General features: G+C 42.3%; 2 protein-coding genes across 2 annotated transcripts in view; both read left to right on the plus strand.

Moving 5' to 3' along the window:
• The first annotated feature begins 657 nt into the window (after positions 1-657).
• slc2a3b (solute carrier family 2 member 3b) lies at positions 658-10,184 on the plus strand. Its single transcript, XM_040029995.1, has 12 exons — positions 658-828; positions 1,253-1,321; positions 1,459-1,574; positions 4,300-4,404; positions 4,929-5,089; positions 5,196-5,436; positions 5,818-5,980; positions 6,165-6,352; positions 7,409-7,513; positions 7,609-7,710; positions 7,805-8,008; positions 8,120-10,184. Exons 3-12 carry the CDS (start codon positions 1,551-1,553, stop codon positions 8,369-8,371), a joined length of 1,545 nt encoding a protein of 514 aa, XP_039885929.1. The 5' UTR covers positions 658-828; positions 1,253-1,321; positions 1,459-1,550; the 3' UTR covers positions 8,372-10,184.
• Positions 10,185-12,325: 2,141 nt separating this feature from the next.
• The window catches only part of ephb6 (eph receptor B6), a 44,726-nt gene continuing 30,988 nt past the window's right edge, over positions 12,326-26,063 (plus strand). The window contains 2 exon segments of the mRNA XM_040029994.1: positions 12,326-12,458; positions 23,245-23,309. Of these exon segments, the coding sequence (XP_039885928.1) occupies positions 12,401-12,458; positions 23,245-23,309 (123 nt within the window). The 5' untranslated portion in view covers positions 12,326-12,400.

A 26,063-nucleotide genomic window follows, 5' to 3' on the forward strand; every position in this document is an offset into this window, starting at 1 on the left:
GGTGATTCTAAATTGATCATAGGTGTGAATGTGAGAGTAATTGTCTGTGTCTCTCTGTTTACCTTGTGACAGACTCCAGGGGAAAAAAATATTAAAGTAATGTAATTAGTTAAGATCAGATAGTTAGATGTGATCATTCAGTTCCTTTTAATTTAGGTACATTAAAGTATTTTGATCCTAAATAACCAATCAATACCAGGGGCACTGGAAGCACTTGGTGATGTAATTAAGACACACCAAATCTAAATTATCAAAACAAAAGAAACCAGGATGCGTTTTCGCTCTCACGTTTTCTAGAGAATTTGCTAAATTCCAGACTGAGATTTGATGGACTGTCAAGATTAAAGCTGATGAAGAATTACGGGTGGATGGGGGGGGGGGGTTGTTAACCACCCACTGAGCCGGTCTCATGATTTCTGCATGACCGGGCTTTGTATCTGAGTTCTGGGCACACTGCCTTTTGTTTTCGGTGGGCGGCCGACCGAACCAGCACAGAGCCTCTTTTCACCGTTTGTTCGCCCATCACTCCGCTCAGCACGCGGCCAGGAGCACATCCACCCCATCCACCCCTTTCTCTCTCTCTGCAGCTGAGCGGAAGCTCGGCTGTGCGATTTCCTAACAAGTGATCGGCCCGGATCGGAAACTACGCATCATGTGCTTTCGTCAACAATGAGTAAGACAGGGCAACGTGCCGCCAAGCGCGTCTAGGTTTCTTTAAAACACACCCCGATAGGAAGGCGGACTTAATTTTGAAGATACATAAGAGGTGTAGACACGAGGTTTATTATAAACTGGATACACAGAGGCTGGCACAAACCCAACAAAGCGGTAAAACTTTAATTTTTTAAACTTGCTTTGCTGATTTATTTATGCCATTTAGTTACTTTGCTTGGACTTAATTGTTATATTCTTTAGTGATACTGCTCGTATAAAAGTGTTAAAATAGCCTGTTGAGTGTAAAACATTTTTAAACTTTAATCCGGGCATCAGTTCAGCATCATCTTCGGCTCCATCGCATCACATGGGTTATTATAATGCTCTCTGTAGACGTCACTGATGCGTTATTTTGTGCTTTATATGGATAGGAAATAAGGCAGGGCAGTAATTTAATTGGGAAAGATGAGGTTATATCACTTTTTTCACTCTTTATAACTTTAAAACTGGGGAGCGAACATGTGGAGGGTGAACAGAGTGAAATAGAGGGAGGGGCTTACTGTCATTGCTCTAACACATTCTCCATCACAACTGACAGATTCACACAGTGCCGAGAAGTGTCTCAACTGCCTGCGCATAGACTCTCCCTTAACAGAATCCATTAGGGGTACGTACTTTATAGCTCTTAATATATATAAGAGGCTTCTTTTCTTTGTAAACCTCAAGATCCATAAAGATTGTCTGATTCTGGATTTTGATCAAAATATGTTAATGTGTGTGTTTGCTTTGCTTATTGTTTTTCAGGTTTTCCTGCTGACTGCTTGCACACAGGTGTGCGCATAAAGAATTAAGACTCCCGCTGTCCTTTCTGTGAACATCAAACAGAAGAGATCAGGATGCAGCATCTGGATGATGACAAGGTGAACATCATAGTCTTTCGTTTATGCTCTCGTATAAGTGTCGCTGGTATTGTTTTCATTGGCATTCATTTTCATTATCAGAAATCAATTTGAACCTTTTTGACAATGAGCCACATGTGTTACGCTGGAACGGATGCTGAGTTTCACTGCCAAAAACCACCAAAGGATGAGTTTATGTGAGGCAAGTCAGAGTGAGCCTTATACAATAGACCTGCTGGTTTTCTGTATTTTTCCATGTTGGCAAAAGCAGGCGTGGCGGATGAGAGTTGAGCACTTCAGGACATGAGTAAGAGAGTGTGATTGGGAGTCGAGACTGTTGGCTGGCAAGTCTGAACTTGAGCATGTCATAGTTCCTTGTTTTTATTGCGTTCTGACTTGGAGAGAGGTGGGATGAGGGCATAGCAGTTCGACTGCAAACCTTCTTATAACAATGGCACAATGTTTTGATGCGTGCAGCACAGAGGAGTTAGTGTTATTGCTCATATAAATGAGCTTAATGCACCTGCTTCCCTGCTACCTCTGAACTTAGCATTTTGCAAAACATTGCTGCGGTTTCTCTTTTGTAAGACGTTTTCTTGCAGTTACTTCATTTTCATGGTTATTTCCTAACTTTTTTCTTTACATAATCTTGGACAGGGCAGACAATTGCAAGATAGTATGAATGTGGAAGCTGAATTCTGCTTTCCGATTTTTATTATTATTTTAAGACAGGCTTCAATCTAGTCTAACTGCATGCACTTATTAATATTTTATTACTAAAAGATTAATGTGAGAGGAAAAATCAGTCAGCAGTAAGACAAGAATTTAAGAGAGTCGAGTTCAGAAGGCGAAGTTCAAGCAGCTGCAGACTGATGCTTTCTTTTTTTCTTTTAGCTGAATCCTTAGTTGCAAACCAAAGTTGGACTAGTATGCAAATTCTACTCCAAAGTCATTAAAGAAAAATAGATACTGAGCAACACTGTGGGCTTGGCTGCTGATGTTACTAGTAACCTACAAATGGCACATGCATAAACAAACATGTGAATGCATGACTGTACAACCGCATGCCTCGGGACAAGTCGATACAACCTAGAGTCAGATGCGTTATGGTTGTAAGATTTGTAATGCTCCGCGCTCAGCTGGACACGCCCCAGTAAGAGGGGATTTTTTTTAAGGGTGATTTTAAAGTCACATCTTAGGTAACACACACGTTTACACATGCACCCAGGAGCACCCGCTACACTCAGCCTCCATCTCCTCCACAATCGGACACACATTACTCATTTGCTCTTCAGATCACGCAGTGCTAATGTCACTGTTATTCTCAAAAATGAGGTCACTTCCAACATTTTTACCTTTTCTTCCCTCGCATCTAAAAGTCTCAGTTTGAATTAGAACTAACATGAATTGTAAAATTGTCTTTAGTTCACCAACGTATGTCCTCAGCGGTGATATCTCAGTGAGAAGCAGAGCAGCGTGCAGCCTCAGTCTCAGTGAAATATTGTCACTTATCAGCCCTCTGTCTTTATTTGGTTCATCAGTTCCTCTTGCATGCATGTTTCATTCTGAGCCATGTGATATTTTTGATAACTACAGCACACTGAATATGAGTGCTATAAAGTACTGTCATGTGGCAGTTTAAGATAACTACATTGCACCAGCATTTTCCTGTTTTGGTGACAGTACGGGCATTTGGTTTCCTGTAAAAATGTAGCATTTGAAAAAAGGCTTAACCACATGCAAAAACGGGCAGCTTGTTTGAGGCAGTCTGTGAGCAGCTGTTTAGAAGTCAATGTTGCTAATATTGAGGCACTCTGTTCTCAAAAACTTTCAAGATGTTTAATCTGTCCAGACAGTAATATCATGTATGATAAATGGACAAGTCTGTGTGCTTATCTTGGCAGGACTGTTTCTAAAAGTGTCTGTTTTTGACTTGACAAACTGTACAAAACAGGCTCCTAATCCATCTGATGAATGTTTCACGGATGCTGCTTAGTCGAGTTAATGTTGCATAAGCAGCAGATTTCAAAACTAGATGGATTAAACTTGATTAACATGGATTTCCTTTCATTAATGAGCCTGTTTGGACATTAGCATTTGCTCATTAGATCGGAGACATGAAGGAAAGCTTTTGCAACAGTTCTTAGAGATTGTTATGTAACAATCTGTAAGGATGTAATCATTAGGTTAGTTTTAAAGTCAAACCAAAACTTGGATCGAGAGTCACATTTTCTCTTTATGCTGCCCACACGCAGCATGACTGAAGTTTGGTGTCATTTAAACCTCAGTTCTCCTTAGCAGAATGACTTTACATAATGGAAATGTCACTCCTCAAGCAAACCGTGCCAGTGTAAGGGATTAATGTGAGGTGTATTAGCTTATTAGTATGTGCTAAGCCCATTTTAATTCTGAAACAAGCAGGAGGAAACACTCACAATAGGATTCAGACTTAGTCTCTCAGGGTGTCTTTAGCTACTTATCAGGGAAATACCTCAGAGCCACAAATCATGGTGCTTTGTTGCATTGCAGCGGGCCTACAGTTACTAATGCAGCGATGCGAAAACAAGAAGCGAGAACAGATGGAGAAAGGCTCATTGTTTGTAATTACCAGTGTGACTGTAAACAACGAAAGCTTTGTAGAGCCCAGAAGAGGACATTCAAACTGAGGGACTGATTGGAGAGAGGCTTCATCTGCAATTTATTGTGGCGATAGATAATAACTCTCTGTTTTCTCCTCTTTCAACAGCCCAAGAAGAAGTTGACGCCTTACCTTCTCTACTGCGTTTCAACAGCAGTCATCGGCTCCCTACAATTTGGCTACAACACCGGCGTCATCAATGCACCCGAGCAGGTGTGTGATTGATTGAGTTCATGCACAGTTTTTCCTACGTTTTCAAAAATGATAACGGGACTGGTTCTTATGTAGTGCCTTATGTAACATGTCACATTCATCCATTCACACACATTCATACAAGCACTTTTTTTCTAAGTGCTTTCTACTTTCACACTCTTGTTAAAAATTGTGAGCAACTAGGGATTGCCCAAGAATACCTTGGCATGCAGACTGGAGCACCAGCCTTACGATTAGTTATCGTATCGTTAGTTACACGATTATCATTTAATTAAGGCGTGTCGACCCAGGGTGATATCTAAAACCTGCAGGACACCGGCCCTTGAGGCCTGGAGTTGGATGCCCCTGACCTACATGTCTGCTCTCATTTGTATGCTCTCATGAGGATGGTAAAAGTTATACTGCCCCCATGTGGAAGAGTTAAAAACACCCCCTAAGTGCCACTACATCTGGTAGACTTTACTGATGTTTCATGAAACAATAATAATCTTAACACTCCAACCTTTTTTTGTTTGTTTTTTCAGAAACTGCGGACATTTTTCTCTAATGTGTCTCAGAGCCGATACGGGGAGCCTTTTCAGTCACAGACAGTTACTCTGGTCTGGAGTTTTGCTGTGGCCATCTTTAGCGTGGGAGGCATGATCGGGTCCTTCTCTGTTGGAGCAGTGGTTAACAAATTTGGCAGGTGAGAAAATCAAAGATAAACACTGTGGTGGTGCGACCAAACGATCTACTACTGAGAATGCGATACAGACTCTGATTTCACTTCTGTTTTTGTGTCTTACTACCAGGCGAAAGTCCATGCTGATGAACAACATCCTGGCTCTACTGGGTGGCGGTATGATGGGACTGGCGACTCTGAGTCAATCTTTTGAGATGGTCATAATTGGCCGGTTCATCATCGGCGTGTTCTGCGGTCTATGCACGGGTCTGACGCCCATGTACGTGGGTGAGATCTCTCCCACCGCTGTCCGCGGAGCCTTCGGCACGCTGCACCAGCTGGGTGTAGTTATTGGCATCCTGGTGGCACAGGTACACAAACACGCTCAACACTAAACATGCAAACCGACATAATAATCTTTTCCTTTTTATAGAAGGTCACATTTACTCTCAACAGGTACCGAAATATATATGAGCATAAATAAACGAAACACATCCTGTTTTATAAGCCGTGTGTAACGGTGTGTATAATGAAAGAGGAAACAGACACTGCTCTGATAAAAGGCAGTGTAGCTAAAAACACTGGAGAGCTCACACTTTTCTGCACGTACCTGTGTGTGTGTGTGTGTGTGTGTGTGTGTCTGTGTACTCATAGCTGAAAGAGAAGAATTTCATATACAAGGAGTAAATTGGCTCAAATGGGTCAATTTTATGCACCTCGTTCCCTCATTATTTTTGCTGTGTGTTCCTCAGATCTTTGGTCTGGAGTTTTTGCTGGGCTCAGACACTCTGTGGCCTCTCCTGCTCGCTCTGACTATCCTGCCTGCCGTACTGCAGACAATCATGCTGCCCTTTTGCCCTGAAAGCCCTCGCTACCTCTTCATTGTTCTCAAACAAGAGGAGGAGGCTAGAAAAGGTCAGTCTTAAGTCAGTTTGCATACTTACAAACCAAGTTGACAACGTCGGGTTAGTGAGACCGACTCTGACTGATTTTTAATGATGTGTGGGAAACTTTACTTTGTTATATAACGCTCCGAGCTGCTTTTTTCTTTCTTATACTTACCTCCTCCTATTTCTTTGATCTGTTTTACTTTTTATAGCTCTGGTGCGTCTGCGTGGCACTGAAGACGTGGATGATGACATTCAAGAGATGAAGGAAGAAGGGATGAAGATGGCCATGGAAAAGAAAGTGACCATCTTAGAACTGTTCCGCTCGCCAAACTATCGCCAGCCAATCATTATCGCTATTATCCTGCAGCTCTCCCAGCAGCTGTCTGGCATCAACGCTGTGAGTAGACGTCACATCCTATAATACAGCGACGTGATAGGGATATAATTAGCACATGTCAAACTGGGAGAAAGTGTAATGTGAGAAAAGCAATGTTTAACGTTAGCCACGAATGCTTAAAGGAGCATTCATTGAAATTGCACAAATGTTTTTGACAAGCACGTAAGAAGATGTGCTTCTTGGCTTCAGGCAATGTTAGATTGAGTTGAATAATTTGAGGCTGATTGGAAGAAGATAAGCACAGTGGTATTTAATAGCTATTTTGTTAATAAGGTCATGTAACCGGGCTGACTAAATTCATTAGCAGCTGCTGTGTCTGACCTGACAATCACTGTGAAGGAGCCTGGAGCTAAAGGCTGCAACATAACCCATATCACTCACCAGAAAGACGCTGGTGCAGTTTTACACGCTGCTACGTGTATTGTTTTTTGTGCAACCGTTCCAAAACGTATATTTATCAGATTTTTTATAGTCAAATGACTACACGTGGAGAATTTCCACTCAACTCTGCACTGTATCCTTGCACTTTCACTGCTCTCAGCAACCTTGTTTCCAGCCTCAGCAGGAAGAAAGAAACTATTAAAGCCACTGTGTGACTACTGTAGCTGCTGAGCATAAAGGAGAATTTTGTTACAAGAGAATCAGATAATATATCAGGGGTTAGTGATGAGGCGAAAAAGAGAGAGAGAGAGGAAAAAACTGTGTAATAGAAAATAAACAGAAATGTATGAGTAAATAAACACATAATTACAAAAACTTACAATATGATAAAAAAAAAATGACAAAACTTTCTGTTAGTCTTGTTGTGATGGAAAAGAAAAATACCCTAAATATGATAGTATTAATTAAGTGTTCACATTGTTTCACTTCTTTTCATGTTGCTAGACTCAAATCTAAGTCTTGCTCCAAATCTGCAGCATCAACTTCAACTGTTTTTTTTTTTTGATCTGCCAAAAATCTAACACAAACTGATGCATGTGCAGTCAAATCGTGTTCTGAGCACTTTTTATTAATCAGAATCAATATTAACTGACTTTTCCTTCTTTCCTCTTTCAGGTCTTTTACTACTCCACAGGCATCTTTAGTAACGCTGGTGTATCTGAGCCCATCTACGCCACCATCGGCGCTGGAGTCGTCAACACAGTGTTTACTGTTGTCTCTGTAAGTGTCTGAGTGCGCAGGTGGTTTAGTTAATTTAGTACAGGTTAAATATTACGTTGAATGTCAGTTGATAATTGTGTTTCTTTGAACTCCAGCTCTTCCTGGTTGAACGGGCGGGACGCAGGACGTTGCACCTGATTGGACTGGCTGGAATGGCCATCTGCGCCCTGATCATGACCATCTCCCTGTCCTTAGTGGTGAGTTCGTCATTGTAAAATAAATATGAGAAGCCAGCCTATTGCTGCTGCATTACATCTTTTCCTCATGCTCTCTGTTTCTTTCTCTGAGCAGAAGACCACCCCATCTCTAAGTTATCTGGCAATTGTGGCTGTGTTTGGCTTTGTTGCCAGTTTTGAGATGGGTCCAGGTCCCATCCCCTGGTTCATCGTGGCTGAGCTCTTCTCCCAGGGGCCCCGACCTGCAGCCATGGCCGTCTCTGGTTTCTCAAACTGGACTGCCAACTTCCTGGTGGGGCTGGGTTTCCCTAGACTGGAGGTATTTTTCACATTTATCATCCCTGCAGAAAATGTTCACATGCACACACATGTACAAATAATAGTCGTCTTCCAGTTTGTCTCATAACAAACATCCCTCTGATTTTCCCAGGAAATTTGTGGCCCTTACGTCTTCATCATCTTCATGGTCCTCCTCATCCTGTTCTTCATCTTCACCTACCTACGAGTTCCTGAGACAAAAGGGAGGACCTTTGACGACATTGCACAGGGATTCGCCGCCAGGGTGGAAAAACCCTCCCATTCCCCGGTGCCTGAGGCAGTTGTGGTTGAAAACAAAGAGCCTGCACCGATGTCCCCCACAGAAAAAGTTCCCATGGTGAATCTTCCTTCAGAAGCAAAATGAAAAACTGTAGAAGATACGAAGGAAGATTTGGCGCAAAACAAAGCAGACAAACATGGGCCTTGCACATAGCTAGTGTAAAAGTTCTATTATTATATATACTATTTTATATTTATATATTAAGTTATATTGCATAAGTCAGAAATAATGAAAGGTGTGTGTTTGGAAGAAGCCATTTCAGTGTACTAATGCAAAAAAAAAAGTTTTAGTATTTTATATCTGTGCTTTTAAAGTGCCTTTTTAAAAAAATGAAAGAGTGTTTTTAAAGATCCCTCCCAGCTAGAAATGCTTAATTAATGGACTGAATTCCTCTTTAATCCTGCTTTAAACACGGTCTACACTTAAATGAATTACCAGTATTTAAGGTTTGTTGACATTTCCGGTGCCAGCTCCCATCCTTTTTTACCTTATAAGAGGATCAGCATATGTTCTGTGTGAGGTCTTCAGCTACCAACAGTGTTAAAAGGTTGCAGGATTTGGGGGTTTATGTATTGAGGTCAAGCTTGAAAAGACGGATTTGGAGTTCGGTTGTTTGACCCCCAAAAAAGAAAAGATTGACTTGCTGTCCTCTCTGAAATGCCTTGTTGCCTGCTTTGAGGCAGAAAAAAAGCACTGAGGGGGGTTTAGCAGCAGTTCCTCTCCACTTCAGGTCCATATAGATTTTGAATAAATATATTTATGCATGTAGAAAACAAAGACTTCCTTTCATCCAGCAGTAGCACCACATACCCTGACAGCAGAGGATGTCTCTGCTTGTCCGCTGTTTGGATGCGACAGCGTTTGTGCCGAGAAAGAAACAAAACAAGGCGAGTTCTGTAAGCCGGAGCCGTCTGCATCAAATGTAATATTTGTATGAGGACGAGAGAGACGTAGTCCAGCACCGCCAAGCCTGAACAAAGCCTCTTTAAGGCTTCTCAAAAAAACAAAAGCTTACCTCTTTAGTTTGCAGATTTCACTGCAGGGTACAAAGTAGAACGAGAAAAAAAAAATGCTGGTGTTTACAGCTCAGATTGGATTTTAGAAACTCAGGTGGCCAACTGTGTATGTTTATAGCTCCCAACTGTTACAGCACAGAAAGGATATTTATCCACCACTGTACTTGAAACTCTTTCCACATCTGTAGAGCATTTGAGAGAAGCAGCTATTGCAAAGTAGGTCGTAAAATAAAATACAGTTTTAAAGCAGTGTTTTAAAGTATTTGCTAGTGTGAAACTGTTACCTCATTTGAGGGATGTGTAGAAGCACATTGCGGTCTACTGATAACTAAACACACATCTCAGTCAAAACAGGTCATTACACACGCTTGACGATGTTGAATTAAAAAAAAAAAAAAACACTACGTGAATTGTATTTATTTTAGAACCGAACAGCCGTTGTTTGCATTTGTTTCTAACTGTTTGAAATGATGTGAATATATTGTAAAGGCTCCAGTTACTGCACACTGATCAGCTGCTGCAGCACATGATGTGTCGGTGTTTGCAGAGCAGCATCTTCTTCTGGGTGTGCACAAACTGATGAGCTTAACAGGGTTATGTTAGCACTTTGGCAGTCAGACTACTGAATAATGATTGCGCATACTGTTTGCGCCTGTTAAGTGTAAATGTGTCGCATGTGCTCGAGAGGTGTGCGGTTTTCACTTGTCCTGTGAAACCTGTTACTTCCACCTTGATTTTTCTTGCACTCTGCACTCCTAGTGTCACTGTATCAGATGCAGTTGTGTTGCTTTGCAGTTTTCACATTTTTAATATGTATATTTTGCTCTTTTGTTATCTCTTTTTTGTTTGTGTAAATAAACAGAAGCAATTAGCCAAGTTGAGCGTGTGTCAGAGTTAGAGATGACCTTTGCTGCTCTGCATTTCGTGCGAGACACTTGGCTTAGAGAAACCAAGAAGAAAAAGTTTTACATGTTTCAAGGGAAAAGCGCCGCCTGACTAATGAGCGTGAACATCATAAGTTTTGTGAGTTTATAAGGCCACAAGTCAAAGCCAGTTAGTTATCATGAATGTTTAATGTTAACTGTCGCTCTGTGGTAATCCATCGGGCAACCACTTCTCCACTGCAGCGTTTCCTTCTCGTTTCGCTGTGGAAAAACCTCAGTGAGCTGTGAGGCGCGGTATTACAACACAAGCCACGAGCGCCGCTGTTGATGAATCGGGTTTAAATAATACATTTGGGTGTTGTGTTGACATTTTTGTTACGAGCTCAAAAATCAAATCAGAAGACGCAGAGGGAACTTCCTGTGATCTGTTTTTAAATCACTGATCTCGTGTTTGTGAGGTCACATCCAAAGGGACTCGCTTTTCAGAATAGCAAAAAGACACTGATTACGATGCTTCATTAAGAATTTGCTCGCAGACAAAACTGAGGCGAAAGTTGATATTAAAGGTTTTTGTCATTAGTCTTGTAATACATTATCCGTCTTCAGTTTAAGCTGCGATCATGGCTCAAATTTCCATAATGCTTTGACAGATGAAGAATCTGCTGAGTACCTGTGGGCTACAGATATTTTACATCCCACTATTTGTTTACGTGCCTGCATCACACTGAATTCATTAAAAGCTGTTAGCGACTCCAGTTTTCCATGATTTCTAAGCAGATTAATCATTTATTCACAATGATCGGAGTCACACTGAATCGGGTCTGTGTGGCAGACTAAACCCCATACCTGTGCTCCAAAAGGGTGATCTCATTTCTAAGCACCTATGTGGACAACCAGACTGAGATTGAAATTTCTCCCCTAGTGGGGCACACAAGTCAATTGTAGATGTTTACATATTTGTCTGACAAGCACAAAGGTGCCCAGTTTGATTCCATGAGGACACACAAATCCCTTGGCTGTTGTGTCAGAGGGCCATCTGGCATAAAAATCTGCTAAATCCAAGATGTAAAGCTACCTGCTCTGAGTGAAAGCTGAAATTACCTTTTTTGCTTATATCAAAAATTTTCTGACGATGGACAAGATAAGCTTCAGTCTGATTGGTCGCTTTAGCTATACAATATAATCTTCCATTTCCTGTTTGGCTTTACCTTGTGTACCTCAGCCCATCGAAGAAGCACACAGCCTTTGGTAAGGGGCCCCCTGGCTGGCTGGGAATGGGGCCATCTAACTGTGTCAAACCCACACAGCACATCTCCCTGCAAGAGTCCACAGCAGTTACTCACAGCAGTGAACTGGAGCATGAAAGCCCATCAACAAGCTGCAGTACTGCAGGCTGGCCAGCTAGTGGCGTGCAAAGACCAGAAGGGCTGCTCAGATGTGTGTGTGTGTGTGCTTGAGTGTGAGTCTACATACTGTCTGGATGAGCTGTCCTATGAGGCGAGGAGTGTGTCTGAGAGAGTAGGGTGGTGGTTGTGGTGGAGGGGTGTTAGAGCATGAAGCCACATGAAGGATGGCGACCGTCCCAAAAAACATGTCTAAATTATATTCATTTTCCATAAAGGCTGAGCTGAGTGAGATCAAGAAAAACAGCAAAAAAATGAAAAGTTGGTCACTCTCACATGCCACAGCTTGAAAAAATGCGGGTTAGCACAGTGTCCAGACATGAGAGGGATGCCACAGCCTGCCAGCCAGCATTGCAATGGACGCCGTTAGTCGTGTCTAGACGGCTGTTTTAAAGACCAGAAAAACTTGTTTATTAATTCTCTCCCTTCGCTCTCTGTCACTCTCTTGTCGGCTCTCCTCTCTGTCTTTGTTTCTCCCAAATAAGAAAATAAACCCTCTCTCCCACTTTCCTCCTCTCACTCGTTCTCTCCTCCTGTCTCTGTGACAACGGTGTTTTGTTTACTTCCTCACTTGGCAGCGTACTTATTGTATCTGCTGCTCTGTAAATATTTTTCTGCTTCCCTCATCCATTCATCCATCCACCCCCCATCCTCTCTCTCTCTTTTTCTTAGATAAAGGGAGCAAACAGACTCCACCCCCTCTCCACCCCCCCACCTCTTGCTCTGTCACACACACTCACTCTATCTCCCTCTTTCTCTTTCATACTCTCTCCCTCCCTCTCTCCCTGTCAGTGTCATTCTGTAGTGGAGATGTGGAGTGTCTTTCTGTCTCTCTGTCTGTTTTTCCAGCCTAACTCAGCTGAGGAAGGTAAGAACCAAACTTTTGATTGCATTTATTGACGTCAAACCTGTGACCGCACGCGCGTGTATGTGTATGTGTGTGTGTGTGTGTGTGGTCATAAAGCTTGATGGCGTGTTTGTACAGCGCTCTCATCACGTTCCTGAAACAAGTCCACAAGTGAAGGATGGGCACTTAGTATGCAACTGTTATAGCTCTCTAAGAACAAGCTTCTGTGGGAATTAATGGGACTTTGACAATGTGTGAAACTGTGGCACATTAGTCTGCCACGCTACGAGTCAAGCCACCCTGGATTATGAGTCCTCCACCTGCACCTTGGGACCCCCGGAATAATTACCAGCTTTACCCCTGCTTAGACAGCCCTTAGTTTTCTGGGCTCTGTATTGTGTCTCAAAGCAACAGTGCACGTGAATATGCATGCAGATGCTTGTGTGCACCACTGTAGAAGCACATCAGATAGTAGTTTGTTGGCACGGAAGGGCCAGGTGCGTGCCAGGACCTATCAAGATCCGGCAACAAAAGGATATGGAAATAAGGCAGAAGACAAATGAATATTAAGCCGCATAACCCCTTCTCTTTGCTATGCACTCGGTGACCTACCACCCCCCTCCCGTGTCACACATGATCTCATGGATGTGACAGCCGCAGGCCCCCTCTTATTCTTATCATTGGCCCCCCCTTTTTATTTCTTCTGCACTGGTGTCCTTAAAGCGTGTCTCCTGTTTCTCCTGTTTCTCCAGTTCTCTCCTGGTAACTTTTAATGCTTTGCTTACATAAATGGAAAGAATGTATGCCTTAAAAAGTGCAAGACTGAGTGACTGTTTGTGTGTGTGAGAGAGAGAGAAATAGAAAGAGAGCGAGTGACAGACAGTCTGAAAAAGATGGATAATTAAGTGAGACTCCATCTATGAAGTGTTCTGTCAGATCAGAGTGGGCTGACTTGAGAAACCTGCAAAAACATGATGACTCAAACTGGCTTCGTGTGTGTACATATATATATATATATATATATGTGTGTGTGTGTGTGTGTGTGTGTGTGTGTGTGTGTGTGTGTGTGTGTGTGTGTGTGTCTCCATATGTGTTTGGCTATAGGTGCATACATGCCTTTAGATTCGGCCTATACATAGCTCCCGCTCCTACACCCTGTCCCCAGCACTAGAGAGGGTGTCAGCAGTCAGCACGCAATTACTTTCAAAGGATATGTCTCTATGTTGCAAAGAGCTGCACCTGTTCGCGCTCATCTTCTTCTTTGGCTTTAGTTTACTGCGAGGTGTGTGTCAGTAATAGTCTGTTACAGTGGTAACTTATATGTCAGCCTCACGCCGTGGATTCGAGCCGCGCTTGTAACAGATGGCTTGGACTAAGATGAGACAGAATGACTGCGAGGAGAGAGGCCGGGCAGTGTAACGAGCCCATACTGACTCTGTGTAATTGAAACAGAGCTCGACATAATACAGTATTAACCCAATAGCATGGGCATCCCTATAAATCCACATGAAGTGAAACATCCAGTTACATCGTGAATGGACGGTTTGGCATCTGCCTCGGCTTTCGTCGCAGCAAATGACGTCTGGACCGGCTGGATATAGCTGCACGTTAACTATTTTTAAAGTCGTTCTTTCTATTGTGAAATGTGAGCCATCTGCTTTTCAAGTACACTATATCTGCATCAAAAATCCGAATTATTGTCTATTTTTATATCACAAGATATGAGGAAGTGTCATTTTTTTCAATAGTTTCCTCTAGGTTAAAAAAAACCTAAATCTTTGCCGCTTCTCATGAAGACAAATCACAAGTGAGCGACAACTGATTTGCATCTCTCAAATGCAGCCATGTGTAAGTGTTGCTCCATTCGCCCACATGCATTGTTGATGTGGAGCCTCTGAACCTTACGAATCTGTGTTGAGGATTGCGTGTTTACTTTGGATTAACACCTCACACCCAAGGAAGGGCCTGAACGGGAGACACACCTGATGCCCCTCCGGCCCTTTCTGTCATAGCCGAGCGGAGTTGCAGCGATGCTCACTGAACCATGTGGTTCCAGGAATTAACCTTGCACTGTTAGTTAAACTTGTTTCATGCCTTGAAAAGGTAATCTCTTCTGAATATCACCAGATGGCAACAGGCTGCTCAAAAAATGTATAGATTTTTTATTTTAACGACAACATTGATTAATGAATTCATGCATTTCTCTCAACGTAAAATAAAACGTTTCTTCTATAATTCTACTTAATTACATTTCTGAAAAAAATGCAATTTTTTTTACTCCCTACACTTAATTCCATTCAATTCCATTTTATTTCTATAGCTCCAAATCTAATACGTATTGTAAGGTAAAGAGGTAGAGGAAGATATTACAGAGAAAACACCAGCAATCAGACTACGCCCTATGAGCAAGCACTTCCCAACACTGAGAAGGAAAAACTCGGAAACCGAAGTAGGCTCAGGGAGGGGCAGCCATAATCTGCCATCGGTTGGGAGTGAGGATGGGCGGAGCCTATCCCAACCATCATAGGGCGAGTGGACGGGTTGTCAGTCTATCGCAGGTCTTCACATAAAGATTTTACAAAAAAAACCCTTATGATGTTATAAAATATCTCCCTAAATTTTTGCATAACTTTTTACAAAAAAAGCAGCCAGCTGTTACCACTTTACCAAATAGCACCATTTAAATATCACGTTTGAAACAGTTCAATGTCAAAAAACTAATTTGTACAGAAAGACTTTGTTTCATCACCCTTCAAATGTGCTGTGAATCTACCACTAACCTACACCAGCACTATAAAAGTATAAAAACCTACTGTCTCCCTGTTGGTTACGTTTTGAGTTAGCTATCCTTCTCCTTCTTCTTTTTCTTTCTTCGGCTGCTCCCTTTAGGGGTTGGCACAGTGGATCATCTCCTTTCATCCCACCCTATCCCTAGCATCCTCCTCTGTCACACCAACCCTCTGCATGTCCTCTTTCACTACAGCCATCGTCCTTTTCCTTCTGTCTTTGTCCAGTATATCCACTATCTCTCCTCTGCACATGTCCGAACCATCGCAGGCTTGCCTCTCTGACTTCATCTTCTCATCCCTCTCTACCTTCAGCCAACAGTAGTGCAGTTTCCACCGGCAGCCACTGTTTTGATTTCTTTATGTTATTCTGCTTTCTTGCCTCTCTTTACTTTGTTGGGTTCTTTTGCTTTTACCTGTTTAACGTTGGAAGTTGTTGTCACCTTTGTTTGACTTTGACTTTTGCCTCGTTCCTGTGACTGTCATTATTATCTGCACCTATTTCTGATTTCCACTTCCCTTATTACACTGTGAAGCATTGTCATAGCATCTGTCAATCTCCTCTCTTGTGCTCTCTGTTTTGCCTGGCTCCCTATGATGGCCTTTTGGATATTGGTTTGTTTTCATTTTGGACTTTTATTTTTTGGGAGTTGGACTGCCAGCTAAATAAAGGTCCATTTTTGTCATTTGGTGTCTGCCTGGGTCCTGCATTTTGGTCCTGCTTTCAAATACTGTGACAGCTACATCATTACAATGCTGCTTACAGACTGATGCATCAGTATTATGGATGTAATGATGTAAGAGGCAATTTTTCTGCAAGTAAGATCTTTTTTAGCTAGCCACTCTATACACACTACTTTACTGCTGCTTTAAATTAAATAAAGGACATGAATCCTTCTTGAAACACCAGACTGCATAAATTTAAAGCCATGTTGACATTCTCACTCTAAGGTCATCTGGGCCATCTTTCCTGCTGTCTCTGGTTTTAACTGGGTATTAATTAGGCAGAGTGCCCTCCCTATCCCAGGCGTAATAAGCCACTCTTTCAGGACATGATTAACTAGAGAAAGTGCGATAAGAAAATAAATGGCATGCTTGTCACAGTGGGAGTGCTGCAGAACGGATGTCGCTAAAAGCCCTCAGCAGCTTCTTGCGCCCGTCCTTCCGTCCTGCATGTGCACGGGGCTGCAGTAACCAAGAAATCACACGCTGGTGGGAAGTGGAGGACTCAACTCAACCCATCATTGACACTACAACACTTAACTGTGACCCAGCTTTATTTTTAGTTCCAGCATGCTGAGAGCTTTGTAATGACATTAGGCCACTTTTATTAAAATGAATGACACATCTGCCATTTGTGATATAAGAGGTTCAGCCAAGACTCTCCGCTTTGAGCCAGGCAATGTCGTGGTAGATAGCGTCACAGATAATACGCCTGTGTGGACAGGCAACGAGTTAGAGCCAAAAAAAATAAAAAATACTAAAAGATGAACACGTGGCATGGGCCGCTGTAACACTGGAATGCAGTTTTTAGTTTTGAATTTCACATTAAAGCAGCTGCCTGGCAGTTTGGGTGCTGGCACCAACCGAACGGACAGAGAGCTGAGTTAGGCTGTTGAAGGCTTCACTAATGAGAAATGACACAGTGGGTTTGAATTAAACTGATCTCTTGCATTCCTTCATCTGGCAGCGGTGAGGGTTGAGGGTGGAGGAGATGATGTTTGCGGCTTCTGTTTTTGGTAGTAACTGGATATCTATTAATGGAGGAGTCAAGCCTGTTTAGAAGAAACTTTTACGCTTTTGTCTTTGTACACATTACTCCACTCGAGTGAATTATTAACCTCTTAACAATCAGCATGCCACTAGCAAAACATTTAGCGTTCGGGTGAAGGGTAGGGTTTAGGTTGGGTTAATGTCCCCCACTTTTTATAGTACTTTTACTTATTTGGATTAAGTGAAAACTATTTAAAATTGAAGCTGTTATGCCAAAATAATTATATGAAACTTTATTTGAAAGGTGACATTTGCCTATTTAACAAAGCTCAACTCTAACCATACCCCTAGCATTCGTCACTGTTGACCTGGTGGATGAGTAAAAACTTGTATCACGATTGTTTTTGTCTTTCCAAAACGTTGAACTTCTCAGACAAAAATGAACAAGTGAAATATTTCTGATCTGCTCCTGACTTTAAAATCAAGTCCTTTGATCAAAGAAGAGGAGAAAGTTACACCTGAGTTATACCTCGGTCGTGGAGTTGCCAACATGTTTAATCGTGTGCTGGTTGAGGATGACGTTTAGTCATATTTCTGCATGTCAAATACTTTTTGCAATTATGACATATCTATGGCACAGATCCATCCATTCATTTCCTTCTGCTTACCTAATTCAGGGCTGCTGGAGCCTTTCCCTGCTGTTACAGGGTGAGATGCAGGGTGGCATGGCGGTGTGGTGGTTAGCACTGTCAGCTCACAGCAACAAGGTCCTGGGTTTGAATCAAGATTGGAGGCTTGCTGCGTGGAGTTTTCACATTCTCCCCAGCTTCCTCCACAACACAAAGAGCTGCATGGGGTTACCATGGGCAACCTCAGGTGTGAATGTGAACGTAGATTAAACACAAAAAATATAAAATTATTATTAGATACAGACATAAAGAAAAAGTAAATACTTTTAACTTAGTAGGATATACCTTTATCTGCTCTTGTCACAATACTGAGGTTAGAAAATTGATGCCACCCTCATGTCTGCACTGCAGACATTAAATCAGAACCTGCAGATGCTTGCCTTAGTGCCACACAGACACACAGGAAACTGCTACCCTGGCCTTGAAATACAACATGCCAGACCCACAGTATATCAACCCTGAAAGATCTAACAAATCCTTTGTTATGAGGTTTTGAGAACTGGCACGCAGATTTTACCCACCTTCCACCTTCATTGCTAAGCTAAGCTAAGTGGCAGTTTGTGTCTCCTATTTAACACCAGACATACGAGTCAGTCTCCACATTTAAATTTAGCTTACCTACAATTTATTTAGTCATATATTCCTTACCACCTTCAGATTTGGAGGCCTTTGTCGGACCATTTCTGTGACTTTCTGAAACTGACAATACAATATTCTCACCCACTTCACACTGTGATTGGCCAGCTATGAAGAAGTGTGAAAGTAAGCTGGGTTTGAACTTCTTTCCCAAGCTTACTTTTTTCATTTGTTACAGCTCTTTGTGGCACTTTCAGTGTGAAGAACAAAGTGAAACACTATGAATCCCTTCCAGGAATGTTGAGAGACCCATTAACGTCACCATCTTGGTTTTTGGAGCTAGAACTGACTATATTTAGAGTGCTAAGTTATCAAGTACCGCTAGCTAGCTAGCTTAGCAATGTGCATCCATAGACTGTATGGATACCTTAAAGATACCTGATTAGTACAAGCTAATAAATAAATAAAACATTAGGATTTCACTCATCAAAACTGGAGCACAGACTTCTTCTTAACTGTCAGATAATTGTTCTAAAAACATGTAAAAGGCCCTAACAGCACAAACACAACAAAAGTCCAATTTAGTTAGCTGAGGTGACACATTGGCTGCATAACTGCTAGAAAATAAAAGCAAAAACATTTTAAACTGGAAAACTTTGAAAAAAAAAAATCCATCCAGCTGTTGTGTTTTGCACCATCCTGTAACATGTTTATTTGGACATTTTAACATGGCGTCTGTGAGGATTCAGTCACGTTTGGAGTCAGCCATTTGAGCTGCACTTTTTGGCACTTTGTGCTGGCTTCATTTTTTTAACTGCAGTGGTTGCTGCTTGCCACCATCCCACTAATGCCTGTTATTTCAATCTGCCTGCGAGCTTGCCTGAACAACTAAAACAGGTTTTTATTCCAACAAGATTGACAGAAAGCAAATAACTGTTTCTCTCAAGAAGTCAAACTATAATTTTAAAATCTTCAGGCCTGCCAGTTTTACTTTAGCAAACATGCTGTAATCAAGACAGAGAATCAGTTGTTTTGATGTGTCCTCCTACCTGTGCCTGTTGCTGCCTGCACGTAGGGATTGATCATCTAACCTGGTTGTTTGTGCTCTTTGGTGCAGCTGCGCTTTCATTCAGTTTTTTTTGGGATAACTCCCTTTGACATGTGCATGCTTATTTCTGGAGACATGTTAATCCCCTTCCTTCCTTTCGTCCAACCTCCTCCTGCTCTCTTTCTGACTTGGCGTATCACTCTCTCACTGTGGTTGTTTGTAATGAGGGTTTGGTAAGGGCCTTGTCCTTGACTGACTGTCTGTGGGAGGGAGCATCTGGAGTGTATCAAGAAAGGGTGGAGATGGGTGGATGAGTGGACAAAAGACAAAACACAAGCTGACCGCTGCTCAAAACGCTTGCAGGCACTGTGGGAAATTTTTTGTGTGTGTGTGTGCATGAGTGTGTTTCTGTAACGTGTTGTTACCTGTGAGCTCGCTGACTATGTCTTCTCTGCTGGTGCATTCACTTTGGTGTTAAGGCATAATTTACACTCTGATCCCTCTAGTAGGCATTAATATTTACAGCAAATTTCTTTTCAGAGTGAGTCAGGAGGGGCTCCACTGCCTTGCAAAATTTGGCGTTAAAGTAGCATACATCTGCTGTCAAAGAGGCGTGACATGAACAACGGCACTACACTTAGCACTGGAGAGTGTCGGTGTATGCATGGCTGCACAGAGAGGAAAAGTGTTGGACTCAGAGAAATGGATGGAGAGAGCAGAGAGGGTCACTCAGCTGAAGTGAGCACTCCAGTGGCGGAGGGGACATTCATGAACTAATGCAGGTCACCTCTATAACGAGGCAGAAGAGCATTTACACCCACACCGTGGACAGAAAGAGAGGGGGAAAGAGCAAAAGAAACACATTCATATGCGCAAACACAATCCCGCCAGCCTCTCCTTCCATAATGACGCTTTGTCTACTATATTGTCTCCCCCTTTTCTCTCTCTGAGTATCAAACCACTTTCCACACAAACAGCAGAGCTGCCATCAGTAACGGAGAAGAGTGTTTCTCTTTATCTGACAGACCCTACTGTCACATTTTGGATGAATAATACACACATGCAAAGAGGAGGAGGATACAAGGGACAAGGGACAAAATGGAGGTAGAGTTATCGAGCAGAGCGAGTAAAAAAAATCAGAGTGGAACAGGAGGACGTAAGAGGCCAGCGTGCATTAACGCAGCACTCAGGCTCAGATTGCAGACTCAGCACTTCGTCAAACTGTCAGGGACAAACTTCGAGCATCTCAGCCATCGGATGGACCAATAACGGAGATGCTGTAGTGCTCTGCGCACATGGAGTGGGCTGTCTGAGAGTTAAATAAAGGGGCTTTTACTGCCAAGTGGACCTGCCAGTAAATGTCCCTCTCTTTTGTTCATGGTTGTCTCACGCACACACAAACAGACGCGCACCAGAGCCACGGTGCCCAAGCTCCAACTAATCTTTGAAAGGTGTGCATAACACACCACTTCAATGCTAATCTTAGGATGTCATGGTGAATTATTCAACATGCTAATGTCACGCAATGAGACATGCATGAAGCACTTTGAACGCTCCTCCATGTAATCTTCATGTACAGGTTTATCCCGGGAAGAAAAAGCGGAGGCGATGTAAGGACCTCTGTCCCCAAGGCCCAGCGACAAGAAACTAAATAGTAGAGGCATAAATATTAATGTCAAAAATAGTTTGCTCCGTGTTATTTATGCATGACTGTGCCCTGAAGCAGAAGGTTAATTGAATTTGGAATGACACTTTTGCAGCATTTGTGTCTGTTGCTTATCTGATATAAATCAAATGGTGCTTAATGAGGTCACATATAACATGTTAGACAATCTGACAAACTGAAGATTATTTTTCACAGGGCCAAGAAACTAATCAATAATGAGTTTGCATGCCATCACGCACAGCTGGAATTGTACACCGTTTCCAGCTGGAGTCAAACAAAGCATGAAAGGTGTCTCACTGATGGATACTGTCAAAATTCGGAGGTTTAAGCATCCCTGGCTTGGTGAGTTTAGCTTTCTTCCTTTAGCTGATTTTATCCCGATTGCCTCCAAAATTCCACTAGCCAAGCTTCCCAGACGTGCGTGGCACTAAAAACTGTTTATTCTGATGCCTGTGGCTGCATATAATCCTTAGCTGTCACAGTCTATTTGTATTCTCTTCTTGATACAATTCATATCACTCCAAATCCTGGAGCACTTCCATGGAAAAATGTGTGAATTTACTAAGAGTGACATAAAGACCAGCCAGTGGGTGAAAACGGATAGACAGGCTGAGGGGTTTGGAAAGGGGGGAAAAAAGAGAGGAGGGAAAGGAAGGCTTGAAGAACAGATTTGCGGGGTGTCCATCTGTGACTATAATCCGAAAAAATCTGTTTACAGAGCAGTCAGAGAACAGTAGGGGTGGGGTCGATTCATGTCATGAGCCACAAATAATATAGTTTTCTTATTATTTGTTTTATTTATTGGGGCATGCGGCAGGATTGAGTGTGCTCACGGTGCCACTGGGTACTTCTGTGTTTGACAGGCAGAAGGAGAGAGACACAATGTATCTATTGGTGTTTTGGTGGACCGGGGAACCTTTTCAAATGCCCGTGTGCGAGTGCTGATTATGTAGATAATATTTTTCCGCCACCCTTTGTCTGGTTGTCAGCGAGAGAGGCAGGAAAAAAAGAGAGGCCCCTTTTCTCTGGTGAATTATTGTGTGACACGCAATGGAAGCAAAAACATAAAAATTGTATAACGACAATGAGAAGAATTATTTATTTGTAAACAGAGGCGAATGCCGCCGGCCTCCCACAATGTCTTGTGTGTATACGTGTCTACAGCCCTTTAGTTGATTAGCGTTGTGCTTGATGCAATCAGGCACTGAGCGTTTTCCTCCATTACCTCCATCTGTGCAAGCATCCAAATCTGAAGTCTGATGTTTTTGGTACCTCTGCGTACACGACAAACTTTGGCCCGCGTTCAGTCGGTGGCTCTTGAACAGCACCGAGCGCAGACTGTGCCAGACTGAAGGAGCGGCAGCCACCACGGTTTTGGAATGCTAATGGAAAATTCAAGGGCTTCAGTTTTTGTGTGGGAAGCTGCCATGTGTCAGCACGCAACACTCAGCATTAAAGTCACTTTGCATGTGTGTGTCTGTGTGTGTAATTTCTTTGCCAGCTTGCTTTTTGAAGCACTTAAAGCAAATTATGGGAAAACACACTCCAGCATAAAACTCATATGCTATTCTTGTGCTTTCGCTCTTGATCAGGGTTAATGAGCAAAACCTGCAACAAAAGAGGAACACAGAACATATTAACCCCCCTGAAACATGACGAAGGTTCCCTTTGGGACAAGCTATGAAAAGCATCAGCACGGCAAGTTTCAACAAATCGTGACAGTAACTGTTATGGCCTTTTAAAGTTGGGAAATTTGACCTTTAATCACAGTGCCCCATCAGGTCAATCAGTTTAATTTTTCAAACACCAGAATAGTGTGCCAGAGTGCATCATCACTTTATAGCAGTCATTAAATTTGACAGATGCACACAGCTGGAGCTCTCCTGGATTTTATTGGATGTGGTGGGAGAAAAATCAAAGAAAATGGGACTAATGGTTCCAACAACTTGTGGTATTTTACAAAAGGAAAAAAAAGGATTAATTATACAACCGCCTTCAAAAGGGATACTCTGCAAAGTGCTTTTCTGCTTCAGTTTCACTGGAGCAAATCCATGTTTTATATGTTTTTATGGCCTCACAGCCTCACACACTATTTGGTTTTCAGTCCTTCAGAGAATATCTCATGATTACAAATTCTGTTTAACAGTCACTTTGCTTTTATAGCACCGACTCCGTTTCTCAGTTAAATTCTTGAGCTGAAATCAAAGTTTAAACTGAAAGCTCGCGCACACGTCTGTCTGTTTTCTTTGCGTTAAAATGAAAGCATACGCAACTGTTTCCTGTCTGTTTTTTCTAACCTTTTCAATGTCTCTGCTTCTTCGTCCCACAGTGATGCTGCTGGACACAACAGAGTCTACCTCAGAGCTGGGCTGGATCACCTATCCAGATACGGGGGTAAGCAGGGAGCTGAGTGTCAATGCGTTTTCCAGCTGTTGCAGCATTAAAGCCATCTGTAGAATGTGTTATACACGTGTCGCACATGCTGATGTTTGAAGTGTCGGGTTATAATCGCATTGTTAGTCGGGCCTTGTGCTGTAATGCTAATGAGGGCTTAAAACAGGATGCTATGAAATAATAACGTTTTTCATCATTCTGTCAGGCAGCTGGTGGTAAAGTTTAGACATTAAATCGATAATGGTGATAAATGGTACAGGACTGCAACTGATATTCGTTTTAATACTGATCGATTTGCTGTTTACACTCTGGATTTATTGCTCGGCACATGCGGGTTAGAAAATAATGGAAAGCCAAGGATGTTCATTGAACAACAAGAAAATCTTGATTGATTTTCAAAATTCATTAGATGCCAGTCACTAAACTCAGATAAAAGTCTTTTGGGTGAGGTTGAACAGATTGAAGATATTGGAAATGTCAGATCTGTAGACATGTCGTGGTTTTGTTTTGTCTGTGTTGTGTTTTGGTTTGTTACGCTGGCTGGTTTTGTGGTTCTTCCAGTTTCTCTGGTCTCTGTCATCACATATTAATATTACCTTTCATGTCTCAGTGTTAGCCACTTATCGTTCATTTCTTTCTGTTGTGCCTCGAAGGTGAGTTTTCTCCAGAGTCTTGCTCTAGTTTTACTTCCTGTTCCGTTCATGCCTTTGGGCTTTTATTCCCCAACCTCACCATGCATCCACCGTGGATTGTTTCCACCTGTGTCCTTCTATCACCTGTGCCTTATTATTCAGTCTATTAGGTTTGAGCTACTGTACATTCAGTTAATAAAACACTTTAAGACCAGAACAACAAACATATGCAGACGACTGCCTTCGTGAATGATCAGTTTGTTTGGTTATCAACATCTGTTGATGAATGTAATCCACTCCCCACCATCCTTTCACTTTCACACATAAAAATCAAGCATGGATGGGGCTTTCTGGGACTTTTTGAATAGTGGAGAGATTAGAGTGACTGAGATGTGCAGCAGGCCTCCACAACAGCACTTGGAGTTTACAGAAGTCGCAGATCAAAGATTATTAAGAATTAGGTTATAAATGCTTTATGTTTAGTTATGGCTTGAGGTAAGGATTATTATCTTCCTGAATGGCTGGCATATGTCACTGGTAATACCTCAAGTGCGCTGAACACAGTCTTAGACGGGGCAGGAACTCACCTTTCCTTTAAGATAACCTTGAAGGTCTAAATGCTCCCCCAATTCTTTTTATCTGTTGTTCTACTCCACTGTGTGTGTGTGTGTGTGTGTGTGTGTGTGTGTGTGTGTGTGTGTGTGTGTGTGTGTGTGTGTGTGTGTCGTCACTAATAATTAAACTTCTCAGATTGAGCCGTAGATCTCCCATCTCCCTTTTGAGTTGATTTGTATTCAAGGTTGTTGCTTTGCCTTGAGCTGTGTAAATATATGTGTGTGTGTGTGTGTGTGTGTATGGAGGTTTGGGGGAGGAAGGAGGAGGTCACTTGCATGACTGTGCGAGGGTCAACTCCTGGGGGCCAATCCGATTGTTAAATTCATTCATTTCTTTGTGATTGCATCTCAGTTCTAATACGGCTCGTAGTTACACCCTTCCTACTGAAACACTACATTGATGCATCTATTAGACTCCATTTGAAATGGACATCACCTGTTCAACCACAACAGGCTGAAACATTTATTTGTTACTTTTGGCAAAAAAAACAAACAAAACAAAACTGAGTTGACTCTTGTGACCAGCTATTGTCAGGATGGAGTCTAATAGCTACTAACCAACATCTGGCAGGAATACATTACCACCCTCGTCTGGCCTCCAGTGTCAGAGCATAATTGTACATGATGTTTGAATAATTAGGGCCTCATGTGTGTTAGGAACTTGTGAACCATGATGGCAGCTGCTAATAGGAGAGCATCCAATTGTGTTTGAGTGTGCGTGTGTGTGTGCATGAGCAAGTCAAGCATTTGCATGAGGTTTTTTTTCCTTTATAGTCCCTGGATGAGAAGTGCTTCTGAGATGGAGATATGGTTATTTGACCCGGGGCATCAAGCTGAGAGAAGTAGAAAGACAGACCAAGAAAGGGGGATAGAGCGAGAGAGGTTGTGTGTGTGTCTTTGTGTGTGTGTGTGTGTTTTCTTTTTTAACCCCTTCCACACACCCCATCTCTTCTTTTGCTTTAGGGTCTGTGGATATTCTTTAATGTGTTTTCTCTCTTCCTGCGCTTTCTTTCTTTCTTTCCCATTTTTACAATGTACTGACAAGCATCTTCATCTCTGCCTGTTTTTCCTCCCTCTTTTAATTTTTTCTCCCTTTGCCCTTCACAGCCACAGAGCCACTGGGTCTTTGCCTCATTTTTTTTCTTTTTATCCCCCAAGTCAGTCTCCACTCTGGCCCTTATTTTTCTTCAGTGTCAAACCAGCAGAGACTTCCAGTCTCACTGCAGACTTTCCTTTTTATTTTTTTCCACCCTCCTGTTATTTTCACTCCCTGCTCTTCGTTTTTGTGTATAAATATGCACATGTGCCTTTCTCTGCTTGCGTGTATCTGTGTCTGTGTGTCCATGGTTGTGTCCGAGGCCCTGCCCCTCCCTGTCCTCTGTCACTGCAGAGGTTGTGTGGCTCTCTGGCATTTCGGTTCAAATTAAATCACAAAGATGAGTCGTCCCTATAACGATTCATCCGCCCCCTCCTCCCCAATCTGGCCCGTTTTTTTCCTCCTCTTTTTC

This window comes from Simochromis diagramma, unplaced genomic scaffold (assembly GCF_900408965.1).
Source record: "Simochromis diagramma unplaced genomic scaffold, fSimDia1.1 OVJJ01000361.1, whole genome shotgun sequence".
NCBI lineage: Eukaryota > Metazoa > Chordata > Actinopteri > Cichliformes > Cichlidae > Simochromis > Simochromis diagramma.

What these genes read in the sequence shown, in the direction of transcription:
- slc2a3b (XM_040029995.1), top strand. Translation starts at nt 1,551, where the DNA reads ATGCAGCATCTGGATGATGACAAG. An exon ending in GTGGTTAACAAATTTGGCAG is followed by an intron (nt 5,090 to 5,195) that starts GTGAGAAAATCA and finishes TCTTACTACCAG; the next exon opens with GCGAAAGTCCATGCTGATGA. An exon ending in TGGGTTTCCCTAGACTGGAG is followed by an intron (nt 8,009 to 8,119) that starts GTATTTTTCACA and finishes TGATTTTCCCAG; the next exon opens with GAAATTTGTGGCCCTTACGT.